The sequence below is a fragment of the Podarcis pityusensis genome (genome assembly GCF_964106645.2).
Source record: "Podarcis pityusensis genome assembly, chromosome: 1".
NCBI classification, from domain to species: Eukaryota; Metazoa; Chordata; class Lepidosauria; order Squamata; family Lacertidae; genus Podarcis; species Podarcis pityusensis.
In genome coordinates this window covers 35,439,532-35,465,968 of record NC_138028.1, presented here as the reverse complement: position 1 = coordinate 35,465,968, position 26,437 = coordinate 35,439,532, and the positions used below count along the sequence as shown (strand labels likewise).

The 26,437-nt window shown below is 39.9% G+C and overlaps 1 protein-coding gene across 3 annotated transcripts in view; it reads left to right on the top strand.

Annotated features, from left to right (window-relative positions):
- AKAP6 (A-kinase anchoring protein 6) overlaps positions 1–26,437 on the top strand; it is a 241,769-nt gene that overhangs the window by 187,215 nt on the left and 28,117 nt on the right. For all 3 annotated transcript variants that reach the window (XM_080977407.1, XM_080977406.1, XM_080977405.1), the window contains exons 10-11: positions 11,917–12,063; positions 18,126–18,350. In XM_080977407.1, coding sequence (XP_080833533.1) covers positions 11,917–12,063; positions 18,126–18,350 — 372 coding nt within the window. The remainder of the gene's footprint in view (positions 1–11,916; positions 12,064–18,125; positions 18,351–26,437) is intronic.

Genomic DNA, 26,437 nt, shown 5'->3' with positions numbered 1-26,437 from the left:
ATGCAGGCAATTTGAATAAGGTATAAGGAATATTGTGTATGTGTTTGAAACATGCAAAATCTGCCTGTGTAATGGGTGGAAAATAGAGGTGATATTCTTTGGTAGTAATATTTGCAGAGAATTAATACAAAATGCAGAGATTTGTGGAATCTAATGGATCAATCTCTGAGAACGTTTTCATATGTGAGCTTTAAATTGCCTCTGTGCCTTTCCTGTCCTTCCTTGCCCCACTCACCCCATTTATGTGAATGTGTGACCATTGGTAATGCAAAGAAGAAAACAGATTTGTAATGCGAAGGAACAGTTTGGCCAGTATGGGTTTTACATTCGCATTACAAAGCAATAAAAACCTTTTAAACTCATGAGAATACGCTCCAAGCCTGTGCCACTTGTGATAGCACAACCTGTGGTTTGTGCCATTGCAGGTAAAGTATGAGTCCGTCTCCTCTGATGAAAGTATTATTAAACTGTCTCATGTCTTTGGGCTTGTTCAGATGATTGAAATTGCTCCATGCAAGTAGCACTGTAGGGGGGAGCTGCATAGAGGAAGTAACCTTTGAACTAGCATATCCATGGTTACAGGTGCTACTTCCTGGCAATGATTCACATCAACATGGAGGCACATTCTTTGTTTAACTGCACATGCATATGTCACTGCCAAGAAGCAGTAGTTGCAGTGCTGGGTACAATGAGAGCCATCTTGTGCACCAGAGCATCTATAGACTTGCTCAAGGACCCAAAGCAGCCCACTGATCATAATGGTGTTTTGGCAATATGTCCTTATTAGTTATTAGTGCCACAAGCAGTTTGCCACAACGGTCTTCCTGAAGATCATGAAGCCGGATCTCGACATAAATTAGTGATCAATTAAAATTCCCACGCATCTAGGCAATTAGACAATTTATGACTGTTCTGCTGGGATAGATTTCCTCTTCCTCTTACATTGAACAAACACAGATATCAAAACTAAACCAAGACACTATATCCATTTATACTGTAAATAAAGTTGGCTTATTTGCTTCAAGTGGGCAGCCTCCGGAATAAAGCGGGAGTGTAGATTTGTACAAGTGAATTTGCTTAAAATCTGTATTTATAGTGATAAAGCTGGGTGAAAGCATTTAAAAACCTTGTTGCTGAATAACTACCATCAGCCAGTAGGTCTGTGGGGCTTGTTCAGCTAAAAGCCACAATGATGTAATCTTGGCTTTGTGTCATCTATATTCAACCTAAAAAAAACAATTTTCCTGAATAGACAGGCTGACAACAATATTGCTCAGTGTTGGTTTTTATTTGGATTGCTTCCAAATTGCTCACATGCCTCCACAGTAACGCATCATGCCTGCTTAAGTTTTTACTCTGAATTCCTGTCCCCTTTCTTGCCTCATATCTTATTTTGCTTTTAAAGTCTCAGTTATGTTTGTGAAACTAACCAGCCTGGCCACAAAATTAGGATGTATCTTGCAGAGTGCATTCATTTTACTTTTTGCATATTTTTCCTGAGGTCATGTCAAGGTTAGTTTGAATTCCATCCTACATTAAGACTTCTTTCACAGCTATTTAGCTCTGCAGCCTACTCCCCGCTGGGGTCTGCCCCTTGGGCACGTCAAAGCTTCAGACCTGACAAATCACACACAGATGAAGCTGTACAGTTTTTTAAACAGTTTCATCAGTAACGTTTTTCTATACAATATACTTTTTTTTAAATATACAGAAGTATATTCTCTTGATTGCAGTATCATGGAAATAGATTTCTGTATGCAAATCACTGTTCCAAATCGAACTTGCTAAATTTGAGGAACTGAACAGTATGGCTGGAATTAAATTGCATTTGCTCAGAGGCAAGTGCCAGGGGAACAAATGTGGCTTACTCATGTGTAAATACTTTCTAGATTGGGGAAAATAGGGAGGGGGTATTTCCGGCTCTGTTATACTTCCCCGATTCTTAAAAGGGGAAAAAAAGCTGGGGTAATAATGTGAATTCAGAGGTCTCTCTTTCAAATCCATCCTCAAGTGCCTTGCTGAGATATGCTGCAATCTCCCACCCAGTCCCAGTTTAACCACCACTTTCCACACTATGATGATAATAATTGATACATGTCTTGCAGGGGTGTTGTAATAATTTCTAAGGTGGTAGTTGTGAACTGATTTGAACACTCAAAATTGCTAAATATCCATGACAGCAGGGCACGACCCCAGTGGCCACCCTAAGAATATGTGTTAAAAGTATAAATATTTGGAACCTAATTAATTGAGTGATTAATGGCATTATTAACACCTGTAGGAAAAGAACAGAGCCTAAGTTAATAAAGACAGGTAAATACTCAAAGTTTATGGCCGGCTTGTGTCACGGTGGTTTGCAGAGGCAATTTTTATTGACCTCATTTGGGCTACTTTAAAGACTAATGGGGTCGAAATGTATCTCTGTGTTAAGAAATGCATATGCCTCCATAGTATTGCTTTGCATGTATGTATTTCAAGCTGACACATGAACAAACAGCTTGAAAATTTGGAGAGCATTTCGTGAATGAAATGTTGACTACTGGAGTGGGGGTGGTGATCAAATTTTTAAATAGTTTTACAGTTTAAATAGTTTAACAGTTGTGTGGCATGCATTTGGAAATAGTGCATAAACTTTAGGATATTGTAAATCTAGTTGTACAACTTAATTTCCTGTACGAATAAAAGAAGCTGAATTTTTTGGCTTCTAATGAGCATATTAGCTAACAATAATATACCCTTAACAGGCTCAAGCGGTTAAGGGTTTTTAAAAAGCGGCTTACTGTCTTTCTCATCCTTTATGGGCCAAAATGTACTGCCTTCTACAAATTACTTGATTGACTGATGAAGTGCCATAATTATAGCTGCGCTGCCATTTTGACAAAGCCGCAATAACAGATTGTACTTTAGTTCCCACTCCAGGCGTACCACCCTTTGCATAACAAAACCCAGTTTTACTGGTCTAATTCTTATTCAGAACAAAAGGCACCTGGAGATGTTAACTGTATACTAACAAGGAAACTTCGAAGCTAGGGGAAAATAATAACACTGGAGTACAACTGGGGGTTTTTTTTTGGTACAGTTATTTCAGGAGGAATGGTATCTAATGAAGAGTTGTCTAAAAGGCTGCTTGTTTGGAACTAATTAAAGACAGATCTCCTAAATAGCAAAAGGATCATGGGAATTACATTAGGTGTCTGGAGACTTGTTATTCTTTTGGCACTCTGAGTGGATTGTTGAAGTTGTTAGTCTAGAAATAAAGAATCCTAATAAAACTCCTGTCCCTTCTCCCCCCACCCCCCACCCCCACTGCTGTTGGCTAAAATCCACTGTTATTTGTGCTGCTGCTGCTGCTGTTGTTGCAATAAGATTCATATCAGTGCTCCAGAGTTCTGAAGAAAACATTTTTTTGCATTAACACATTACGGTGAGAAGAGTCCTGTGCCTTCGCTCCATGCATTTTCAGCCTTCAATTAACGTGAAAGCAGTACAATGCCTATGCAACTTCTCTTGCCTAGTGGTGCACCATTTATCATTGCAGTTTTACATTGACCTTGACACCCACTTCATTAGAATAAAGATTGTCTACCATTTAGGTTACATTGTTCCTCTGCACAGAGACCCCATGCAAATTTCTGTTCAGATAGAAGAGCTGTGAGCCTGTCAGAGGTCATCTGCATTAAATGATTGCAGCTATTTTCCAACTGCTTCTTTTCATTCTACTCAATTCAGGCTAGGAGGATCAATCAAGCCTTCTGCCTGAAACAGTGGGACTGCTGGGAATATAACTGTTTTTGGTGGTACTGGATATGCCCTAAACAGTATTAAATATTTAATATAAACTCATTAAAGGGCACAAAAGATATTACAGTTACAGTAAAAATTTAAATGGTTGGATCACCTTCTTTCAAAAAAGCAGAGAGATTGGTATAAATCTTATATTTTATTATAGATAAAAATGAGTCCATCAAGTTATCAGAAGAGCTTTTCTTCCCTAGAATTATATTGGTGACATAACCGGGGGGGAGGGGGGGGGGCTAAGATGAAAAACAGGAAGGATTGGTCTTGAAACAAAATCATTTCTTTTATTTATTTATTTTTGCAATAAATAGCGGGATCACTGAGCTTTGGTTATTTACATAAGGCTGTGGGTTTTTCCTTTTGTTTTGTTTTGTTTTGTTTTGGCCCTTATTATTATTTGTTCTCAAAAGAGAACCTAAATAGGAATAAGTTACTGGTCTCCTCCTTGAGTTTTCAGAGTGATATAATTGGAATTAAATTATTAATGAGAGATACTTTAAAAAAAGATTGTTTTATGATCTTCTATTAGGGGATTTGCAATTCATTTTAATATTTGTAGTTTGATTTATATTAAAAATAATGCAATCTATGTCCAATTAACAATACATGGCCAAAGTAATGTGATTTTTAGATCATGTGAATGGAATAAACTGGAAGAGGAAAACGAATTCTTAGCCTCAGATGTAATTTGCTGTGTGAGTTCTGGCAATTTTAAATGACATTGCACTTTTTTATTATATTTTTTTTTTCTCAAGGCTCAGCAGCAAATTTATCCCAATCAAGGAAACTTATTATTAATTTACAAGGACAACTGTAGGAGTCTTTATAATTTCCCTGTGCAATTATTTGCCATAAATTGATAGTAAGAGAAGGCAAGAAGTTTGCAAGAACTAATGGCTGCTATTTGTCTAGACGAAACACTAATCCAAGGAGCTGAACACCATCCAGACACTCCGCTTGCATTGACTGTGTATGAAATATAACCAAGCCTCCGGACTGTTTGTAAATGTCTCGCTTTGGTATTGCGAAAAAGGTGAATGTCTAAGAGCCGTTGTGAAGGGTAGTCTGGCCTCTAGCAGATTCCTTCACTCTCTGCATGTATACAGCTGAGCTTTGGACCCTGGACTTTGGAATAAAGGGAGTCTTTGTTCATCAATGAATGGCATTAGGCATGGGCTTCCTAAGGGGCCACCATGAAGCCTAGGCATGAAGCGTACAAACACTAGCCAGAAAGCACAGTATGAGTGTATATGTAGACAGATGACAGACACAATATCGTGCATGTGTATGCTCTAATGCAATGTACATTTATGAATATCATTAGAGAGTGTATCCACATGGCATCCACAAACAGACATTTTTATTGCCAGTAGAGATGAGGGTGGTTTTTTGTTTTTTGTTTTTGGGTTTTGTTTTTGCAAATAATATGTGTGTGTGTGTTTATGTTTGGCGCTTGCTTTCCTGCAGGAGAAACTCTTTAAAAACTTTCGAAGTATAAAGGACTGAGTGAAACCTAAAGCATCTCACGTAATTCCTAAATGCGTTGGGTAAATGCATAAAATGTCAAAAAGAGGAGGCACCATCCAAATAATATATAACCTGCTTCCAGTAATGGAGAAATGGTCATTGGCTTAATTCTTCTATCCCTGTGTGTTCAGTATGTCTCGTCTCTTTTCACTATAACCAACAGAAGCACCATACAAAAGTCTTACAATGGATGTCTTAATCTCTGTGTGTGCTTTTAGAGCATTATTTTGAATTCCATCGCGCAGCCTTCCTCTCCCCACCCCCCTTTCCTCTTCTGAAGTTTTATTACAACAGCATTCCCAGGGAGATTTAGGAGCAAGGGGTGCATAATATTGCCCTAACGTTTCACTCCAGGGAGGGAATATGTATCCTGGCCCTGAGCATTTTTGCGACATTTCTCTTTCGGGAAGCCTCTGTAATGAAGTCTTCATATCTTTATGGAAGGTATAGAGTTGATCATGTTTATTATTAATTATTATTATTATAATTAATACCATTTGCCAGGAAGCTGGCACCTCCAAACCTTACGCGATGATTTCTTTCTTTGACCTCTCAGTGACTAGGCATCTCGTTCCTTAACACTGAGGGAGGCAGGGGGAAAAAGCTTTCGTTGCTCAATGAGCGCCTTCTAGGCCAGTTTCAAAATGGCTTATTCTTCTGGTTTCCATGGTGACAATTAATGCTGTTTCAAGGCATTGTTCCAGTCTCTATTTGGACAGAATTTTGGGGTGTGATTTTACACACACACACACACACACACACACACACACACTTTTAAAAAGCAGAACCAGAAAACTTCAGGAAGCAGGCCATATAAGTTTTTATAGATAATCTTTTACAAATTTCTTAATTATATTCTGACACACAGAGTTTCTTTTTTTAAAAAAAACTTTTTGTGGAGTTAACCAATATGAATGAGGTACTGTTCTTTAATTAAAGTAAAGTATGGGGGGGGGAGGGAGAAGAAGAGGCAGAAGTAAGGGAAGGGGGAAGTCGAAATTCCTGAACTCAAATACTGTTGCTGCCTTTTTCTTTCCACACAAATCAATAACAAGTATCTGTTTGTGCATAGATACATCCAGTTAACTGCAATGTAAAAAACATTTAAGGCATTAAAATCCCCCCTCAGGCAGGTGCAGTAGAAAATTAAATATTAATCTTTTTTTTTTTTTATTGCAGCCATTGTTGGCTGGAGTGAGAGGGAATAAAAGAAAGGGGAAATCCTGTGACTTTTTAAATTCTTAATCTTTTTTTTTTTTAAGCTATTGAACAGCAATCTATATCATAACATTCACAGCCTGTCACAATGGAGCAGCCTTTGCTCACTTAATACCGAGGCTAGAATGAATATGAAGATTAAATTATCTTCTCAACACAGCATAAAGAAGTCCTACTAGACTAGGGTTGTGCAGTACTGATAGAGGCTGGGTAGCCAATTTTTCCTGAGTGTGAAGGTGGCAGAGAAAGGCAACAAAAATTAGCAAGGCCACATAGTGCTATCAGAACCTCAGCTCAGCAGTGCAGTAACCTCTTTCTCCACATTGTCACAAATAACTTTGCTTTTAATTTCTGTACCTTGAAACAAAATACTTGCTGTTCTTTTCGTAATCGGTCTGTCTTGCAATCAAATGGATTTTTTCTCTCCAGCTTTTCCTTCCTGCCACTGTATAATACATTTTCTATCAATCACCATCTTTCATCATGCTGTTTATACAGTAGGTTACATAGTGAGGAAGGCTGAAAGCATACAGAAAGCCTAACTTATTTATTTTTTAATGTAATCATCTTTCATAGCATCTGTCACCGAGACTTGCTGCTACGCTGCATTGCAGAACCAGTTTGTTTAGCAGAAAAATTAAATGATATACGTATTAAGTCTTTAGGATAACTAGAACATTATTGTTAGGAAGCATATGCTAGCCATTTTGTTCTGTTATTGATCTCCAACTCAATGAGCGACGCTAAAAATGCTTTTTTTAGTCAACAGCAGCTGAACCCAGCCTATCGCAGGTGAAAAATATTAACTAGCCAAGTCCACAACAGTGTCAGGCAGCTAGAGGACTCCCTTAGTCTATTAATCCACTTTCAAAAAAAAAACCAAAAACACACACAAAAGAAGCAAAACCAACTGGGTTTCAGTGCCTCACTGAAATGGACTTGGATTTCCCATGATATTATGCATACTTACAGAAATAATTATGTAAATCCTTTTCAGCTATATCATCTTTAAATAGAAATCAGATTACATAAAGCAGATTGTAATCTCCTCTAGTCACCCTTTCCAGCTGAAAAGGCAATCATATAGAGCCAACAAGCGTACTTGTTGGCAATTTTAGCCAAGGGAAACGGTTATCTGCTGTGTGATCCAGTCCCATAATTCCAAACCTGATTGCCTCTTGTTAATGCACGTTATGAGAAACGACATCTCCTGGTTTCTTTTCACATATCAGAAAGACAACTTCCTGGTATAAATCTAGACAATCCTTTGCTTGCTTGCTATGCATATTCATGCTTATTTTGGATACACCAGTACCTGATCAGTGTTCATTAATAATGAGTAATGCGTTAAATCACCTCATTTAAAACATTTTGCTCTGTGATCCACAAATGACTAATATTTGAAGTTGGCAAAATATAAATGGTGTTCATGTGCAGTGCAAATGAAAGATTAAAATATGAAACTAACAATATGCAAACATATTCATGCAAATGCCGGGGATCTATTAGCTGAAACAGTGATTTCACACCTTTCTTGTTTTCTGTTAAGTACTCTCCAATTGTAGTTTTGTTTTGTTTTGTTTTGTTTTGTCAGAGTACTGTTCATGGATCTGGCAAAAGCGCCCATGTTTTAAACATTCTTTATTCTAGTCTGACTTTGTTAGAGTTAGCCTTTTTCAACACCACCAGCCCCTCCCTTGCAACAGCAACAGGAGTAGCTTACTTCAATGAGTTTCAAGGGAAGGAAGCATAATGTTTAGCATGCAATTTGCTAATAGCTACGTATGATTTATGTAGGCCTTCTAAATGCTTTTGGGATAATTGTGCTTCATACTAGTATTCAAATACATATTGGCACTGTTTCTTGAAGCCCATTTTAAATATAGAACAGGAAAAAGTGTGAGGAAAAGGAAGAGAGAGAGCACATGCAGGAGTTCTATGAGACAAACTAAACTGGCTGTGATTAACAGGACTGTTGGGAAAAGCGGGGGGGGGGGGGGGGCACACACACCATAAAACAAGCCAGCCCTAGGATTAGCCATATCCCAAGGCAAAGCAAGTTGGTCACCCCAGGCAGTTAATTTGGGGTGTCAGAAAAGAGCAGCAAATTGTTATGGTTTTATTCTTCCTGTGAAGTGTTTGCAACTAAATAGTTGCACTAGTGCAAGGATTAGTGCTGGCACGACAGGATTTTCCCTGCCCCATGTGACCTCTGTGCCACCCCCAAAACTACTGCAGAGGGTTGGGGAAAACCCAGGATAGATTGGGGTTGCATGGTAGGAGTGGGGAGAATTTTTTCCTTAATGTTGCACCACATCCAGCATTAAATTTTTACTGCTAGGAAGAGGCATTTTCTGCTTCAGCTGCCAGAATAATTTACCTAGTCTTGTGATACTATGCACCTCAATTTGGGGGTGGGAGGGGGATGCCATTTGAGGCAGCAAAAATCTGTCGGGCTGACCCTGCTCAGTCCCTTCAAAGCCCAACAGTGTCCCTGACCCTGAGTAAATATGTTTCCTTTCTATCATATAAATAATAGCTTCTGCTCAGTACTATGGGGAAAATATTAAGTTCTGTACTACTCCCAGACCTGGAAAGCTCAGGCCTTCCCAGAGGACATGGAGTGGGCACAATGCGTTTCTCCACTGCTGAGTTATGGCTCTTTCTTGCACTGCCCAGAGGTCCCTTGCAGTATGCAAGCCTCTTTCTTCACCCATTTCTTGTTGTAGTGGTCAATGTATTATGAGTCTGAGATCACCTCTCCTCAGAGATCACGCCAAACCCACCTCCTCCCTCACAGATCACCCCAAATCAGCTTTCTTTCCTTGGCCCCAGCAGGTGGACTGCAAATGAGATGGTTGGGATGGGCTTTGCAAGCCTTCTGGCTCTCCCCGTGTTGCCACAGCCACAGAAGGAGGGCTGTGTTTTTTCTCTCCCGTCTCTCACAGCAAGCAGCAGCACCTGACCTGCCTTTGGTTCTGTCCATTTCTCCTGTTTGTCCATCTGGAGAATGCCATCTTGGAACCCCTGCTTAAGTTGTGGAACTGCCTCCTGAGAGAAGCTAATCTTGTCCCCTCTTTCCTGGCTCTCCGCCAAATGGCAAACAATTCCTTTCTTAGGAAAGCCTTTGACTCTTAATTACCTTTCATTATATTGTTTTGTTTCGCAGTTGGTTTTACTGTGAATGTTTTCTGCTGGTGGTTTTTAATGATGATGTTTTATGTTTTATTTTGTTTCAAACAACTGCATATAGGATATTATCTGCATTTGGTTTTTCTCGAATTTGCATTTCCTTTTATTGCTAGCCCTGTAGGAAAGGCAGAGCAAAATGTGCCTTGTGCCCCCAAATATTGCGGGACTCCAACATACACCATCCCTATCAGGGATCTGCAATGATAGGAGGTGTGGTCCAACAAATCTGAGGACACGATATTGAATAATACTGTGTTAAACAACCAACCAACCAGTTTCTGGATTCTCCCTCTTTCTCACATTCTAGTGTGACCAAGAAATAGAACCAAGAGCCATTATATGCAGATGATGACATGGGTCTGTGCTTGGGGGGGTCACTTGGGGGTCATAGGCTCTTATTGGATTCTCTCAGACAAAAGCTAAGATTGAAATAAGTGCACAGCTAGTTCTTCATAGACTTGTAGAGTTGGAAGGGACCCTGAGGATCATCTAGTCCAACCCATTGCAGTTCAGGAATATACCACTGCCCTTATTGGGATTGGCATGATCAGTACCATGCTGTAACCAACATTGGTTTGATTTTCTCAGACAACAACTGAGCCCTGCCTATCCACAGTATCACTTAGCAAACCATTTGTTAATCTCAGAGCACTTCCAAAGGGAGATTCTTATATGAAATGAGATCTATGGGCCAAAATGCTTTCCACAATCTGGTTGCCCTCTTGGCGTTTTCAACCAGTGCTTTTTTCTGGAGATATTCAAAAGATATGCGGGTGCAGAATGCTGCAGCGAGGCTCCTCACAGGGTCTCTGTCATGGGAGCATATTCACCCAGTGCTTTTCCAGCTGCACTGGCTCCCAGTGGAGTACAGGGTCAGATTTAAGGTGCTGGTTTTGGCCTTTAAGGCCCTTCACGGCCTAGGACCCTCGTACCTACGGGACCGCCTCTCCCGGTATGCCCCATGGAGGACCTTAAGATCCATAAATAGCAACACCCTAGAGGTCCCAGCCCCTAAGGAAGTCAGATTAGCCTCAACCAGAGCCAGGGCCTTTTCAACACTGGCTCCGGCCTGGTGGAACACTCTGTCTCATGAGACCAGGGCCCTGCAGGATCTGATTTCTTTCTGCAGGGCCTGTAAGACAGAGTTGTTCCACCTGGCCTTCGGCTTGGAATCAATTTGATTCCCTCCCCCTCTTCTTTTTTCCTTTCTCCTCCTGTGATGGAACTCCTACTTGGGGACTTCCCTGGCTTTTTTCTGGCCCATGTAGGACCAGTCTGGAAAGTTAGCCTTGGTGAAGACTTGACGTTTTCATCCCCAAAAAAGTTTTTTATTTGAGTTTCCATTGAAATGAGGATGTATTTTAATGCTTTAATGTTGTATTTTAATCTTGTTTTTAAGTTGTATTTCAATCAATTTGTTTTTATATTGGGTGTTAGCTGCCCTGAGCCCGGTCTTGGCTGGGGAGGGCGGGGTATAAATAAATTTTATTTTTATTATTATTATTATTATTATTATTATTATTATTACGCAATACTGGAACCTCTTTTGTTGTTGTTAAAAAGTGTGGCACTTACTGTAACAACTTCACAGTGAGTACCAGCACCTATTTTTCTAGAAAAAAAGCACTGTTTTCAACAATGACTTCCATCAGACCAAGCCAGCACAGCCACAGGGTTGATGGAATTAGTAGTCCAAAATATCTAGAGGGCTACAAGGTTGGGAAATGCCACGCTAAAGTCTCTCTTTGAATTCCAGTCAAGGAAACAGATTGCAAATGGAAAGCTTATTAGGGGGCACGGCAAAATCTGCTTTCCCCCAAATACTGGGATTTCAAGGGAGTGGAGAACATTCAGGTCCTGTCCCAAAGGTGCCCCTCCCTGCACTCATTTTCTTTCTTTGGTGCAAGTGAACAGTTGCCATTTTCTCCCTGGCATGATTTGAAAGGGAGAAGCTAAATTGATGCATCCAAGGACACTGTTGAAGCACCAGCCCATGTCTATGACAATGACTGATATTTTGTTAGCCTAGTGTTAAAAATCACTTAGGAGCCATATCAATATACAATATTAACAGAAGAGATTGCCACCGTATTTAAGCACCTTGCTTTTTCAGATTACATGCTAATTGACTCTTCTTTCTTTTTCAATAGCTAACTCAACTTTTTTTAATTCTCATTTTAGAGGTACAGTGTAGAAATGTCAATCAGACACCCCAAAAAGATGGAATTGCTGAGTAAAGTTGAAGCTTTGAAGAGAAGTGGTGTTTTACTACCCAGCGATCTCCTTGAAAAAGTGGATTCAATTAATGAAAAATGGGAACTGCTTGGGGTATTTGCATTTTTATTACTGTTCGTGGGTTGTGTGTACTTTTTGTGTCTTGAAGTATGCTGTCTGCCTGATTTCTAATTTGAAGCACAAATATCTCTTTCATTCAATTCACTACATACATTTCAAACAAGCCACTCATGCTATTACAAAAAAAAAATACACACATAGTATTTCCCTTGTCTGTTGATTTTTTTATTCCCTGCTTGTCTCTTGTCTGACTTTAATAATTTTAGTTCTATAATGCAGAAAAAAATGTAAGTAAAATATGCCATGTATTATGGGTATGCACCAAGTCAACTCTAATACAGTATATCTGATATACACTGACTGTCATGCTTGAGTGAATGTTAATAGAATTTATTCTGAAGGTACATGTTAGAGACATCTACTCTTTAACTATTTACTATACCCTTAAGATGAAAAGTGGGGATGTCACTACATATTTCAGGTCACACTGATGGCTGAAAAACAAATATGCAAATTTAGTACAAATCTGAAGTCCTGGATCTGAGTAAGAATGCAGTCTGGGTAAGTTTCATTCTGCTGTATTCAGCTCGTATTTGACAAAAGCAACAAAATAAGTTTCCCATAATTCATTTCATGCTATGATGAGTTCAGTCTCAGCCAAACATGAGATACAAGAATCTGGGAAAAGATGCAGTATAGTGATTCTCTTACCCAGACACCAATAATGCATGATGCAAGAAGCATTGTTGTGCATTAGATTATTTCGACTATCCATTTGTTTTCTTAATTGTTTTCATTCATAATCAAAGGTGCCAAAATTGCTCAAATAATAATCGAGTGAAATAATAATAAGAAGAATATGATATTTCAAACAATAATGAATCCTGCATAAATAATAAATAATAATAATTCAGGCATAAGGAGTATTTTTAATAGAGGTAATAGATTAGCACGCTATAAAAAGATTGCAACATGTGTCCCTCCAGCTGTTGATGAATTCAGCTCCCATCAACTGAGCCAACATGGCCAATGATCAGGAATGAGTTGTAGCTGTAGTACAACAACAACAACTGAAGGGCCATAGGTTCCCCATCCCTTCCTTAGTTTAAATATGTGATTTTTAGAAAAATGCATTGATTCAGAGAGGGTAATGCATGCACAGAAGTGGACTTCCAGCTTGCACACATATACCCTCAAAGGGAACTGTGTGCACAGAAGCCCTTTCCATTTCAAAAGTAGTTTGCCATGTGACATGGGAGATGGCTGGTTCCTGATGGCTGGTTCACTTGCCAGCAAAATGTTGACTTCTGTTGCTTAGTGCAGTGGCAGACCTTGGGGTCTCAAATTTCAGTGGACCCAGTGCAACGGCAAAATTCAGCACCCCATCACCCTTTGCCTTCCATTCTACATCGTACTTGTGGCAACCCCAAGGTTCCATGCCCAGTGCGATCAAACTAGCTGTGTTCCCCTAATTCTGCCTGTGTTCAGTGGGCCCATGCCTTGCACATTTTCTATTTTTAAGAAATATTTTATTAAACAAACATTATATACAAAAGCCAAACAAAAAACAAACTAATCTTACATTAGATATTTCTAGACCTAAGATCATTATTACAGTATACATAATCAAATTGTCAAAAAATCTAGAATAGATGTATGTTATATAAAGGAAATAAAGAGAGAGAGAAAAAGAAGAAAAGAAAACAAAAAATGCACAACAATAAAACTTAAAAATTAACATTTTCTATTTTTTAACTTGGAGCCCTCTTCAGAAAACCCATGTTTCTTTGCCCACTCTTGGGTTGTGCTTTGTCTGATTTTTCTGAGAGTGTCTGCCTTGCTCTGCCCTCTGTGCTTCCCAGGACTCTCAAAGCAGCTACTGTATAGCTAAGAGGGGTTGCTAAGGATGCTCTAGCCAGGGGTCAACAAGGTTTACCTCACCTGGGCCGGTTCACTCCAGCAGAGATCCCTCCATGGGCCGGATTGCATGTGCACGTTAGCACACGCGCCTGTGATTTCCGGTGTCTGCGCATGTGCAGACGCAATTTTCGGTGCCGCGGGAGCTAGTCCCTGCGCCGCGCTGCGCTGCACCAGTTTAACACAGCACGCGGGGACTCTGAGTGGGTGGCTTGGTTCGGGGGCGGCTCATGAGCCAGTTAAACGACAGCTGTGGGCCACTTGTGGCCCATGGGCCTTAGGTTGCCTACCCCTGCTCTAGACCTCCAGGACTTGTTGCCTCCTCATCTCTTCCTGTTGTTAGGAGAGGTTGCTAAAGATGCTCTGAGCTTAGTACTTCCTTCTCCCTTCCCTCTTCATTCCCTGCAGATGCCAGGTCCTTCTACTTTTTAGAGGACAGGTTTTGTGATTATGCAGAGATGTCATACAATCAGAATCTAGGTGTGAACTTTCTCTCCCCCCCTCCCCACAACAGGGTTATTTGGGGAATGAGAGGAAAACCCCATGTCCAAGCCAAGGCAATATCAACCAGAAATGTGCAGTTCAACAGTCCGTGATGAAAAACTGACAGGGGATGGGGTGGAGAGAAAGGAGAAGCGAGGAGACCGCCCCCTGCCCGCAGATCCTTGTAAACTTTGAAGAAAGCTGTTCATGAGCCCTTCCAAAATTGGTTTATCAAGAGGGCTAAATTTCTCTTCAGATTTTCTGTGCCTCTAGCCAGATTGGATTTCCACAAGAAACCTATGGCAAAGCCAGAGGCCAGTATAAAAAGCTCTCAGACATGGGGGAATTAATTGGTGCACAAGCCATTAAAAATACGGGCCAAGTGAAAGTATGGAAGCGCCCTCAGGCTCAAATCCCCCTAGGCATATGGAATCATCTCTTTTGGTATCTTGTTGAGTGTTTGATCAACTTAACTTCAAGCACAATGCTAAACTTCTGCGTACTGTTGTATCGTAGATGATCAGCTGGATGACCAACTAATCAACTTTCCCCCATCACCCAGTAATCAGATTTTTTAAACATAAATAAAACATTACCCTGACATTTAAAATGGATTTCAAAGACCCTTTCTTTTTTTGCATGTTAAGATCAAGATGCAATTCTATATCACTTTCTCAAATTAATTTCTGCATTTAGCCAAAAGTTGTTTTTTGCCCTCTTAAATGAAATTTCATGTATAATAAGAAGTTTCTGATTGAGTTTTCTTTAATTTAATTTACAAAACTCTGCAGAAACTAACAACACTAGGCATACTGTTTTAATTGGCATGATTACATTTTAATTGGCATGGAAAAAAATTTAAGACAAGGATTTTAACTTCTAACAATGGTAAAATAGAGAGATATGGTTTTTAATATTACTTTCATCTAAGGTGAACAGTGTGGAATGGAAATACATTAGAATGAAATGTCAGTGGTGCGTACAGTTTAATCTGTGAAATTTTGTCCCCTGTGCTGAATATTACTCTGTCTCAATTGCATATTAAACAACCCTATCAAGGCAGGCATTGGCATCTGCTGTGCTGACACAAATTGTGAATTAAATGAAATTGATGTCCTCTGTCGTATATTTATGAAGACGGACCATTCTCTGAAGTATTCTGTTTATGAAGAATTTATGATTGCAAACTGTTCCAGAACAAAAAAGTGGCAATAAATTCTTTTTTGTGACCCTACCCTCCAAGGGCATTGATTTCACCTCCTGCTGCTACTTTTGTTACAGCATAAAAACAATAGCTAAAGCTGGATTCCACTGAGAGCCTTCAAATTATCAATATTTGAATCATCAAAATAGAAGGGTGTTGCCAAGAATATGTTGTTTTCCTCTGTTATGATCTACCCAACACACTGTTTACACAATGCTTTAGAATAGATGAGTATCTGTTGATTTAATTCAGTGTGTGTTTCAAAGCTTATTTTAAGGCTGTAAATTATCAACACACTTAGTCCACAGCCATCCCACTGACTTGAACGGAGCTAATCCTAACCCTGCCATCCTTTAGAGATGTATTGATTAATGCAGCCAGATAAGAATCTGCCTCCTTGGCAGACGTAGGTCCTGTTCCAAAGTAATTGCTCGCACAGCCCCAACACGTAACAGTCATAACCTCTTCCCTCTGTAGGCAAAACAAAACAAAGGAAAACTGACCCTTTACCTCATATTCCAGCTATTATCTAAGCCAGCTCCAAGTCAAGCTAAAGGCAAGCAGTTTTATCTGCAAAATAAATAACAAATTTATTACAGTAAGCAAAGAAAAAAATAGTCAATCAGGTGCATAAAATCTGCACCAGACTTAACTTACTCACAAACACAAAAAAATCTGTGCCAGACTCTGCTTTGCATATGCAATGACAGCAAAGATGAAAGTTTTCTTTTGTAACATCATTGTCTTGACACAGCTGTTTTAAAATGATCCAGGCCACAGTTAGCCAGCTTTGGCACAAGGTGAGTGCCAGCTGCACTCTACTTTGCTACACTCCCATGTCCTCCATCTCAACATCCTCATAAACCAGGGGATCTGTGGATAGTATGAAGAGATACCTGCAAAATACTATGACTTGTATCTAATGTGGGGCTAAGTAATCATTCCATTAGCGCAAGGATTTCCACTTGTGCGACAGGACTTCCCCCTCCTCCCCCAACCTTTAGGAGCAGATTTGAGGAGGGCGCAACTTGTGTGCAGGAGGAGGAAGAGGAGAGGAGGAAGGCCCTGCTGTCCAAGTGAGAATCATGGCATTAATGAAACAGTTGCTTAGGGCTGCGTTGGCAACAAACCTACACCCATATAAGAATACAGTTGTACCTTGGAAGTCAAATGGAATCCTTTCTGGAAGTCCGTTCGACTTCCAAAACATTGGGAAACCAAATTGCGGCTTCTGATTGGCTGCAGGAAGCTCCTGCAGCCAATCAGAAGCTGTGGAAGCCCCATCGGACGTTCACGTTCCGAAAGAACGTTTACAAACCAGAACAATCACTTCCGGGTTTGCGGCGTTTGGGAGCCGAAACGTCCAAGTTCCAGGGCGTTCAACAACCAAGGTACGACCATAATAGCATTTCAACTTGATCCAAAATTGCCAGTAACTACCGAAGACTCCAATGATTCTATATGTGCAGAACTAAACTACACATTATACTGCAGCTAAATATAATATTAACCCAGTGGCAACTTCTCAGTTCCAAAGTGCCCTACAGAAGGAAAGGACTCCTCTCCCAAAAATTCCTTCTCCCACCTGCCCACCAATTACATCAAACTCAGATTAATGCCGAGTGAACCAAGTGAAGTCATCATCACTAAACAATTTGGAACGTCTTGTTTATATGTGCTGCTAAGAAATTATCGGCTTAAACAGCCCAAATCCAACCATGTCTACTGAGAAATAAATCCTATTGAATTCAATAGTCTTAGTCCCAGGGGGGTTAGGATTGCAGTCTTAGATACAAAATGCTTTTGCAGGGACAGCACTTGTGTGGTTTCCCAATTTTCGCCTGTTGTTCCCTAGTGCTGCAGCCACCCACAGCACATCCCACACCACTTTGGAAGGTCTTCCAGCCCTTGGGAGTGGCTGTTCAGGGGTGACAGGGATCTGCAGTGGGAAGGAGAAAGCAGGAATTCTATGCTGATCCAAGCCAAAGAATCTTACTTACGATCTGTCGGACAAATCCAAATGAAGTCTTTTTTCATATATTAAGATAGCAGAGCATCGGTTGCAATGACCATTTGACCACACAAATGCACCCTATATGGTGCAGAATTCTTGCTAAAACTTGGTCAGGCTAATATTCCTGACCAAACTACCTTTGAGTGAGAGTACTCATCCCATGTTAATTTAGTTCTCTCTATGGACTCATACAACTGGATTATCAAGAGGTTATATAGGTTAGCTAAGGGGTTGCCTGTGTCCACCCAGAATAAGTAAGATGCTTAAGTTACAATTCTATACCTGTTTTCTTGTAAACACCACTAATCTCCAAAGGGCTTACTTTTGAGTAGACATGCGTAGGATTGCACTGTAAATAACATACAAAAGCAATTGTAATATTGACTGTATAGAGTTAATGATATAGATGGTCAGGTATCAGGTGTGTATGCTTTGGAACGTAAGATTAATCTACGGTTTCTTTTTCTGTTGCATTAGAAAACCCTAGGAGAGAAGATGCAAGACACAATGGTAGGACACAGTGGGCTAGGTGCACGTGACCTGCTTTCGCCTGAAAGCGGAAGCCTGGTAAGGCAGCTGGAGGTCAGGATCAAAGAGCTGAAAGGGTGGCTGAGAGATACCGAGCTTTTTATCTTCAATTCCTGTCTGAGGCAAGAAAGCGAAGGAACAATGAATGCTGAGAAACAACTGCAATACTTTAAGGTAATAAAACACACACAACAACAACACCACAGCATTGATACTAGGGCTGCTTTTTTAGAGTAAACTAAAATTTTAAGCAAGTGTATGTATTAAGCCCGTGTGCCATGCACACATTTCTTTCCATTTGTAGCCATGCTAGTCTGTGTTGCAGCAAAAACAACAAAGGATTTTGGGGCACTGTAAAGACTTCCGGCACATTTGTATGGAGACGCTGTTTTTTTCAATCATAGAACTTAATTTTACGGATAAATCTTTCTGTACATAAGCATTTACAAGGATCGGAATAATTCCAGCCTTACGTCTTAACTCCTTATAACTGTCTCATTGTATTCATTGCTGAATTCCGTATACAACATCCAGCTTAATGAAGACTCATTGTGTGATTTTAGGAACTAAAGTCATGAATTACTGTTGCATAAGTTTAGCATACATAAGAGGGAAATGGGGGAGGGAGCAAGCAGCTCTGTGTTCCTATGCTTTGTGCTATGGCAACACCTTTGCTCTAATATTTTGATACAGTCATGTCCTCTTTTTGAGCTGTCAGATCTAGCAGGCAAGCGCTCTGAGATGTCTCTTCGCGATATGAGTCGAGTTGCCCCGTTAACTGTTGCAGCGCAGACGATGCTTCCAATACCTCCTATACCATAGTCAATATGCCAGTGGACAGAGTTACAGTAGCCAATCTGCATATTGATTACAACTGTGAATGATACCCAACATTAGTCATACTCATAGTAGAACTACTGACATCAATTAAGTCTGCTAATTTCATTGGGTGTACTCTGAGTATGACTTGGATCAAATCCCCCAATATGCCTTGACTTCAAAGAAGGTGACTGAGGTGGAATTTAACTTCATCTGTGGCATATTCACATAACCACTTTTTTCAGACAAACGCATGAACACATACTCTGTTTTAAATCACACAAATCTAATTTTTCAGTACACTGAGATATGAATCACTTTAAGAGGGGGACTCATAACTTGTCACATAATATTAATTTATCTTGCCATCTGAATGTTGGATGCCTTGCTTTGCTAGGTTGACTCTTTGGGCTTTTGCGGGGTTTGGTGAATAGGGTGATGGGAGGAAGGATGGTAGTTCTGATCTTCACTGATTGGGACCAGGGTCAGCGAAGGGCCACTTATCTCCACAGTTATAAACTTATGAAACTCTAAGAGTTACTCAGTGGCCAATTTGGTTTTCACTGGCCTCCTGAATTATAAAAGAATTGGTGCCTCCCTTACTTATTGGAAATCATTCCACAATAGGAATGCCAGCACCGACAAGGCTTTCTCCCTTGTTGTCAGACACATAATTTCGTCTGGTGGATGAAATGCACATCTTAGACTACAAAAAAAAGCAGCAGGAATATATAGGTGCATGCATGACTGTCACTCTTGCATATTTGTCTATAGTTTCCCAGACTTCCTTCTTCACCAGGGGTCAGCAAACTTTTTCAGCAGGGGGCCGGTCCACTGTCCCTCAGATCTTGTGGGGGGCCAGACTATTGGAGGGGGGGAATGAACGAATTTCTATGCCCCACAAATAACCCAGAGATTCATTTTAAATAAAAGGACACATTCTACTCATGTAAAAGCCCACTGATTCCAAGACTGTCCACGGATCAGAAGGCGATTGGGCTGGATCCGCCCCCCGGGCCTTAGCTTGCCTACCCATGTTCTTCACTAACATGTAGCATTTGAAGTGTCCCTGAGAGTCTTTAAATGAATCACAGCTGGCTGACCACCCAACTGCAAAAGCATCCCTGCACATTCATTTTTAGACCTAATTGTCCCTATAGTCTAACCATATAAACAGATCAAAAGTAAGCAGTAAACTAATAAAGCAGGATGCAGCAATAATAAACTATATGCTATAAAGTTTTATCATTAAAAAATTTTATCACTAAAAGTTTTATCTTTTAGCACTAGCAACAAGAATCAGCACACATCACAAGTAGTTTATATGAGCATGCAGTGCATTTAAAAAAAAAAACACCACACCAAAAAGTTCTGATGACATTCTGAAGGTTAAGGCTGCAATGCTAAGGATCCTGGAAAGGTGCCCCAAAGACCATACAATATATCAAACTCCCTCGCCAATGCCAGGCACAGATATCTAATGTCGGGTCAGAGAAACCTCCAATGCTCTGGCCCAACAGATTCCAATGCTGATTGCACGGGGCGGGGAGAGAAAATGGGTCAGCAGCAAGTTTGTGGGCAGGCTGAGTTAGAACAGGGAAACAGCTGGGATTCCTTGGATCCAAAGCTATCTCAGCCACCCAACCAGGTAATGATTTAGATGCTATAACGTAAGGTTACCAGATGTCCCCATTTCCCGGGGACAATCCCCAGACTTACAAATCAGTCCCATACAAAATCCATTGAAGTTGAAAAATGTCCCCAGATTCATTGAAAAAAAATCTGGTAACCTTACTATAACTTGCTGTGGAACTAAAGGGTGAAGCAATTGTTTAATCAATAAGGCAACTGATGAAGTGAAAGACCCTTCTGCCTGCCACTCATAATACACAGTGCTGGGATAAGTGGTAGCATCTCAGCTCCAGGTGGTTTTGGATGATGCCTATTATTTTGATCCATTCAAGTCTGGTTTTAGGCCTGGTTTTGGGACAGAAAGAGCCTTGGTTGCTCTAGTGGATGACAATTATTATTATTATTATTATTATTATTATTATCATTATCATTATCATTATCATTATTATTTATACCCCGCCCATCCAGCTGGGTTTCCCCAACCGCTCTGGGCAGCTCCTAATTAAAAACAGATCAAAAACAGAATAAAACATCAAATATTAAAAACTTCCCTCAACAGGGCTGCCTTCAGATGTCTTCTGAAAGTCAGACAGTTGTTTTATTTCCTTGATGAGAGGGTGTTCCACAGGGCAGGCACCACTACCAAGAAGGCCCTCTGCCTGGTTCCCTGTAACCTCACATCTCGCAGTGAGGGAACCACCAGAAGGCCCTCGGAGGTGGACCTCAGTGTCTGGGCTGAACGATGGGGGTGGAAACACTCCTTCAGTCAGAGGATGGTCACAGGGACTACTACTTTTTTAGTCCTCCTGGACCTCTCAGCAGTTGTCGTATTCGTCTGGATCACTTGTCTGGGCTGAGCATAGAAAGCTTGGTTTTACAATGATTCTGGTATTTCCTGGACAAATGTTTTCAGACCACGGTGTGGGAAGGGCAGGACATCTCTCATGACCACTAGCTTATGGCAAACCACAAGAGTTCATGTTCCTCCCACATTTTTAACATCAACATGGAATCATAAGGAAAAGTCACCTGGAGATTTGGACTGCAGCATCACTGGTATGTTGATAACACCTGACTCTACCCTGCTGAGGGCATCTGGTCCCACTGAGCAGGCAGATTGAACATCAACACACACACACACACACAGAGAGAGAGAGAGAGAGAGAGAGAGAGAGAGAGAGAGAGACAGTTGGAGGGCAGCAGTGAAGGCAGGAGATGCTTCAACCAGCACCATATGTGGTTGTGGACTAGTTAAATGCTCCTGTTAATGGTACAGGCTGCTGAGAACAATGGGAGTGGCGAACCAGTCAACAGTTGCATGTTTGCTTCTAGATGAAGGTCACATCCTGCCATCTCCAAAAGGTTTCAGGTTAGGGAAAGGGTCACTGACCTCTACACAGTAATAGCCTGCAGTTCCTACTAATAAACTCTTTGACTGAAGGCTCCTTTCTCTAGCCCTCTCATGATGTTTAGTGATCTCCATTCTCTTATTTCCAGTTGACTCCCAGAATCAGGGAATCTTGATAACATGCCTGGTGAGTCCAGCTCTCCAACAATATCTTCAAAGCAAGGCGAGGCGTTTATGGTCACTTGCAATCATGCACAAATATTTGAAATAAAATTCACTTTACTCTGAATCAAGAAAATTCAAGCATTTCAAATTTTGAAATTACTTATTATAGCAGTTATGTCAATGTGAGATTGCTTACTGTGCAATGCCATAGGGTTTAAAGATGACAGTTTGTTAAGTAGTAAGTAGTCACTAGGCAAGCCATTTGTCTATATTGTCCTGTCATGTGGTGAGAGGAACATAATTTTATTTTTATTTTTTATTTAACAAGTTTTATAGACTGTTTAATCAGAAAAACCTCATAAAACAATAAAAAGTATCCATAAGAACATACTGTTAGAGTAAAAATTTAAAAACAAGATAAAACACAAATTTAAAAATAGATAAAATCAACAGTTTTAAAGCAAATGTGCATACAGTGGTACCTCGGGTTACATATGCTTCAGGTTACATACGCTTCAGGTTACACACTCTGCTAACCCAGAAATAGTGCTTCAGGTTAAGAACTTTGCTTCAGGATGAGAACAGAAATCGGGCTCTGGTGGCGTAGCAGCAGCAGGAGGCCCCATTAGCTAAAGTGGTGCTTCAGGTTAAGAACAGTTTCAGGTTAAGTACGGACCTCCAGAACGAATTAAGTACTTAACCCAAGGTACCACTGTAATGAAATTACATATCTGAGTAGGTAAAGGTAAAGGGACCCCTGACCGTTAGGTCCAGTCGTGGCCGACTCTGGGGTTTATTGGCCGAGGGAGCCGGCATACAGCTTCCGGGTCATGTGGCCAGCATGACTAAGCCGCTTCTGGCGAACCAGAGCAGCGCACGGAAACGCCGTTTACCTTCCCACCGGAGCGGTACCTATTTGTCTACTTGCATTTTTTGATGTGCTTTCGAACTGCTAGGTTGGCAGGAGCAGGGACAGAGCAACAGGAGCTCATACTGTTGCGGGGATTCGGACCGCCGACCTTCTGATTGGCAAGTCCTAGGCTCTGTGGTTTAACCCACAGCGCCACCCAGCTTGCCTAAACAAAAAAGGTTTTTTACAGACATCAAAAACAGTACAATGAAGGTGCCTACCAAATATTAATTTTATTTAAAAAAACTGTGGAGAAAACTGGAATGTTACACCTGGTAGAACAATACATACAATTTGTTTATCAAGTAGTAAGATGGATCTAAATAGTTGTTGTTTTTAATCCCTTATCCCAATACTTTCCATTCTCCTAAAATCTTCCTGTATCTGCCAGCTAGTTTCGACTTGGGATAGCAGAAGCTTTAAAATAATGGCTATGTTTTAAGAGATTATTGCCAAACCCACATTTTTTATTCCAGGGAGACATTGTGATAGATGCCAGCATTTCAGTAATGATATAAGCAATCTGTAACCTATTATAATTTCCTTTCAGAATAACTTAATTTTCATATTGTTTTATATGACTGGAATTTTAATAGTGTTTTTAATTTAGGAAAAGAAGTATACTATGCATTACTAATTACACAGGAACAGGGATTAAATAGCAGCACCCTGAACTATATTTTTAAAAGAACAAACATTTTTTAAAGTACTTAACCCAGCATAAGGAGTGGCACCAAGAAATTAAAAAATGTCATGCTTAGATAATCATAGCTTTATAGACAAAAAACATGTAAAGAGGCATAAATTCTGCGCTTATTATTTGACTTATTTATTATACTGTACTGCTGGAGTCAAGCTGGAATAAATACAGGTGCTACTCATTGGCTAGCAATGCGAGAAATTTAATTGTTTTCAAGTAATTTAAAGATAATGTATTTGTATGTATATTTCAAAGCCCATAATTTGACAGGAGTCACTCAGTGCCAAAGTCACTCAGGTTGCATACCAATGAGTCAAGCAGAATTTCCTAAACAATCGAAACATACTTAAAAGAAATTTGTTTGATGGCCCTTGTATTTTTCACATGTAAGTAGAGTGAAAAGGAAAATAAGTTCTTGATTAGAAGTGTGGATATTTTTAATAATAAATGTCACATGCCATTTCCAAACTTGTCAGTGAGATGCCACACTCTTAAAAAGGAATCTTGGCAAGGGAGACGCTCATTGCAGCAATTGGGTGGATAATAGTATAAAAGGTATTGTTTTTAAATGAAGGGAACCAGTGCCCTATTTTGAAAGAACTCATAATCTATTTTAAACTGTCATTCTATGTTTCTGACTTGCAATTAGATGATATTTCCAAAATGTCAGTCTGAGATTTTCCATCGACCGTCACCCTAATAAAATCTGACGGCAAGTGTATTATATCCAAACTCCCCCCACCCATAATTAGCATCAAAGATCCTCACTAAGGTTAATCAGGAAAGTTGTACAAAGGGTTTCCAATGAATGGCCATGAAAGCAGCAGTATGCCTTTAAAAACACCCTTGTAATATAGGCAAGATGGATGACAATCAGGAGACAAATGTATGAGCAAAGCTGTTTGGAGAGAATAGTTTTGTAGTGTATGATGTATGTTACGCAAATGAGCTTATTAGGACTCTCATCTATTTTATTATTGGTGCCCAATTTAATAGAGGCATTTAAAAAACAATATTTCTGCCTGACTCCTCGGAAGGAAGAAGATACATTGATATAATTGAAAGCAAATGATTGCATGTTGTGCCATTTAATCATGTCATTTTTCAGTGGCTGTTTTTTGCACTTCACTGCATGCTTATAGAATATTTAGCTTTATATAGATTAGGTTCCACCACCAGAAACTGAGCTCAGCGATTATTTTAGGCAACGTTTTCTTTTAAGTTTGGAATCAGTTAAAAAAACAGACAGATTCGTCAGTGTTTTCTTTAGAAGATTATAAGCCATCATTCACTTCTAGTATGTGGCATTTGGTTGTATTATTATTATGAGAGATAACTTATTGCTAGTTGTTCTTTTCAAGTCTCTAATGGAAAACTTTATTTTTTCATCATTTACAGAGTGCATCTACAATAATTTTTAATACATGGGGCTCACCAAGCCAGCAGGAAGAATTAGAAACATGCTCAAGAATCTTATGGAAAGCTTTCATTAACAGTCAATTTTATAGATGTAGATGTTATCAAGATAACTGGTCATAAAAGAACATGGAATTAGTATGGAACCTATACATCCCAGTTTTCTAACTGCACTGTCCAATCTCCTAAAAAATCATTTCTAGACTTCGTACAGGGACCAATGTATTAGAGACTATGAAACAGCCTTAGGCTGCAGTCTTATACAAATTTACCTCTATATCAGATCTTCTAATGTCCGGGTGAGAATGCAACTTTTTTACTCAGGCGTATCTCTACCTCTCCAGTGTCTAATTCTGAAAAGACTCACAGTAGAAGCTGATGATGGACAGCATTGGTTGGTTGGAACCAGTGCTTTTTTTCTTTTAAAAAAATGTTTAGGGGTACTCTCGTTTTCCTATTCATGTAGAAATACTGCCCCTCAGTGAGGCCACACTTAGATTCACGAAATGTTTAGGGGTATGCATACCCCTGTATCCCCCCAGAAAAAATCACTTGTTGGAACCATTTATGAACCACTTGCCCACAATCCCCTCAAGCAGCTTTGTTACAGGTCTGGAGGTCCCAGTCTCAGTAAGGCTTTAGCGACATTTTCAGTTCTGAAGTGAACACAGCCCTGTGCAAGGCAGAAAAATTAGGAAGAATGGGACAGCCTTGCATGTGTTGATTGGGGAGCTTGGAAGTATCACCAACGTTTCCTTGGTTGAAGCAACATTTGATTTGCTAGTATGCAAATTTGTGATGTAAAATGCTGGCAGGGTTTGTGAATGAGGAAGTTGCAGTCGCTTCTAGCTTTGATATTACCTTTGTGTTCCTGGAGAATTTTTAGCAATACACTTCAGGAAAGTAAATACAGGCAGGTTTAAGGAACATTAGAAAATGCATTCCAGCTATAAATTGAATAATAAAGTTTGTGGCTATATTTTGGCATAAATAGTGGTTTTGAAATTTGTCATTCAACTTACTTAAAATTCAGAGATATTAAGGGGAGAGTGTTCCCTCATTCCAGAAATAATGGGATTTTGGCTATTATAAGAGTAAGGCAATTGAAACAGTTATAGGACGCATTTTATTAATAAGTAGAACATCTGTATAAAATGTCCACCTGCTGATAAACTGTGCAGTGTTACTTTACAATGAAATGCACTTAATCATTTTAAGACATCTTCTAATGACATCTTATTGGGATTAACATTTTGAACACAAATACTTTT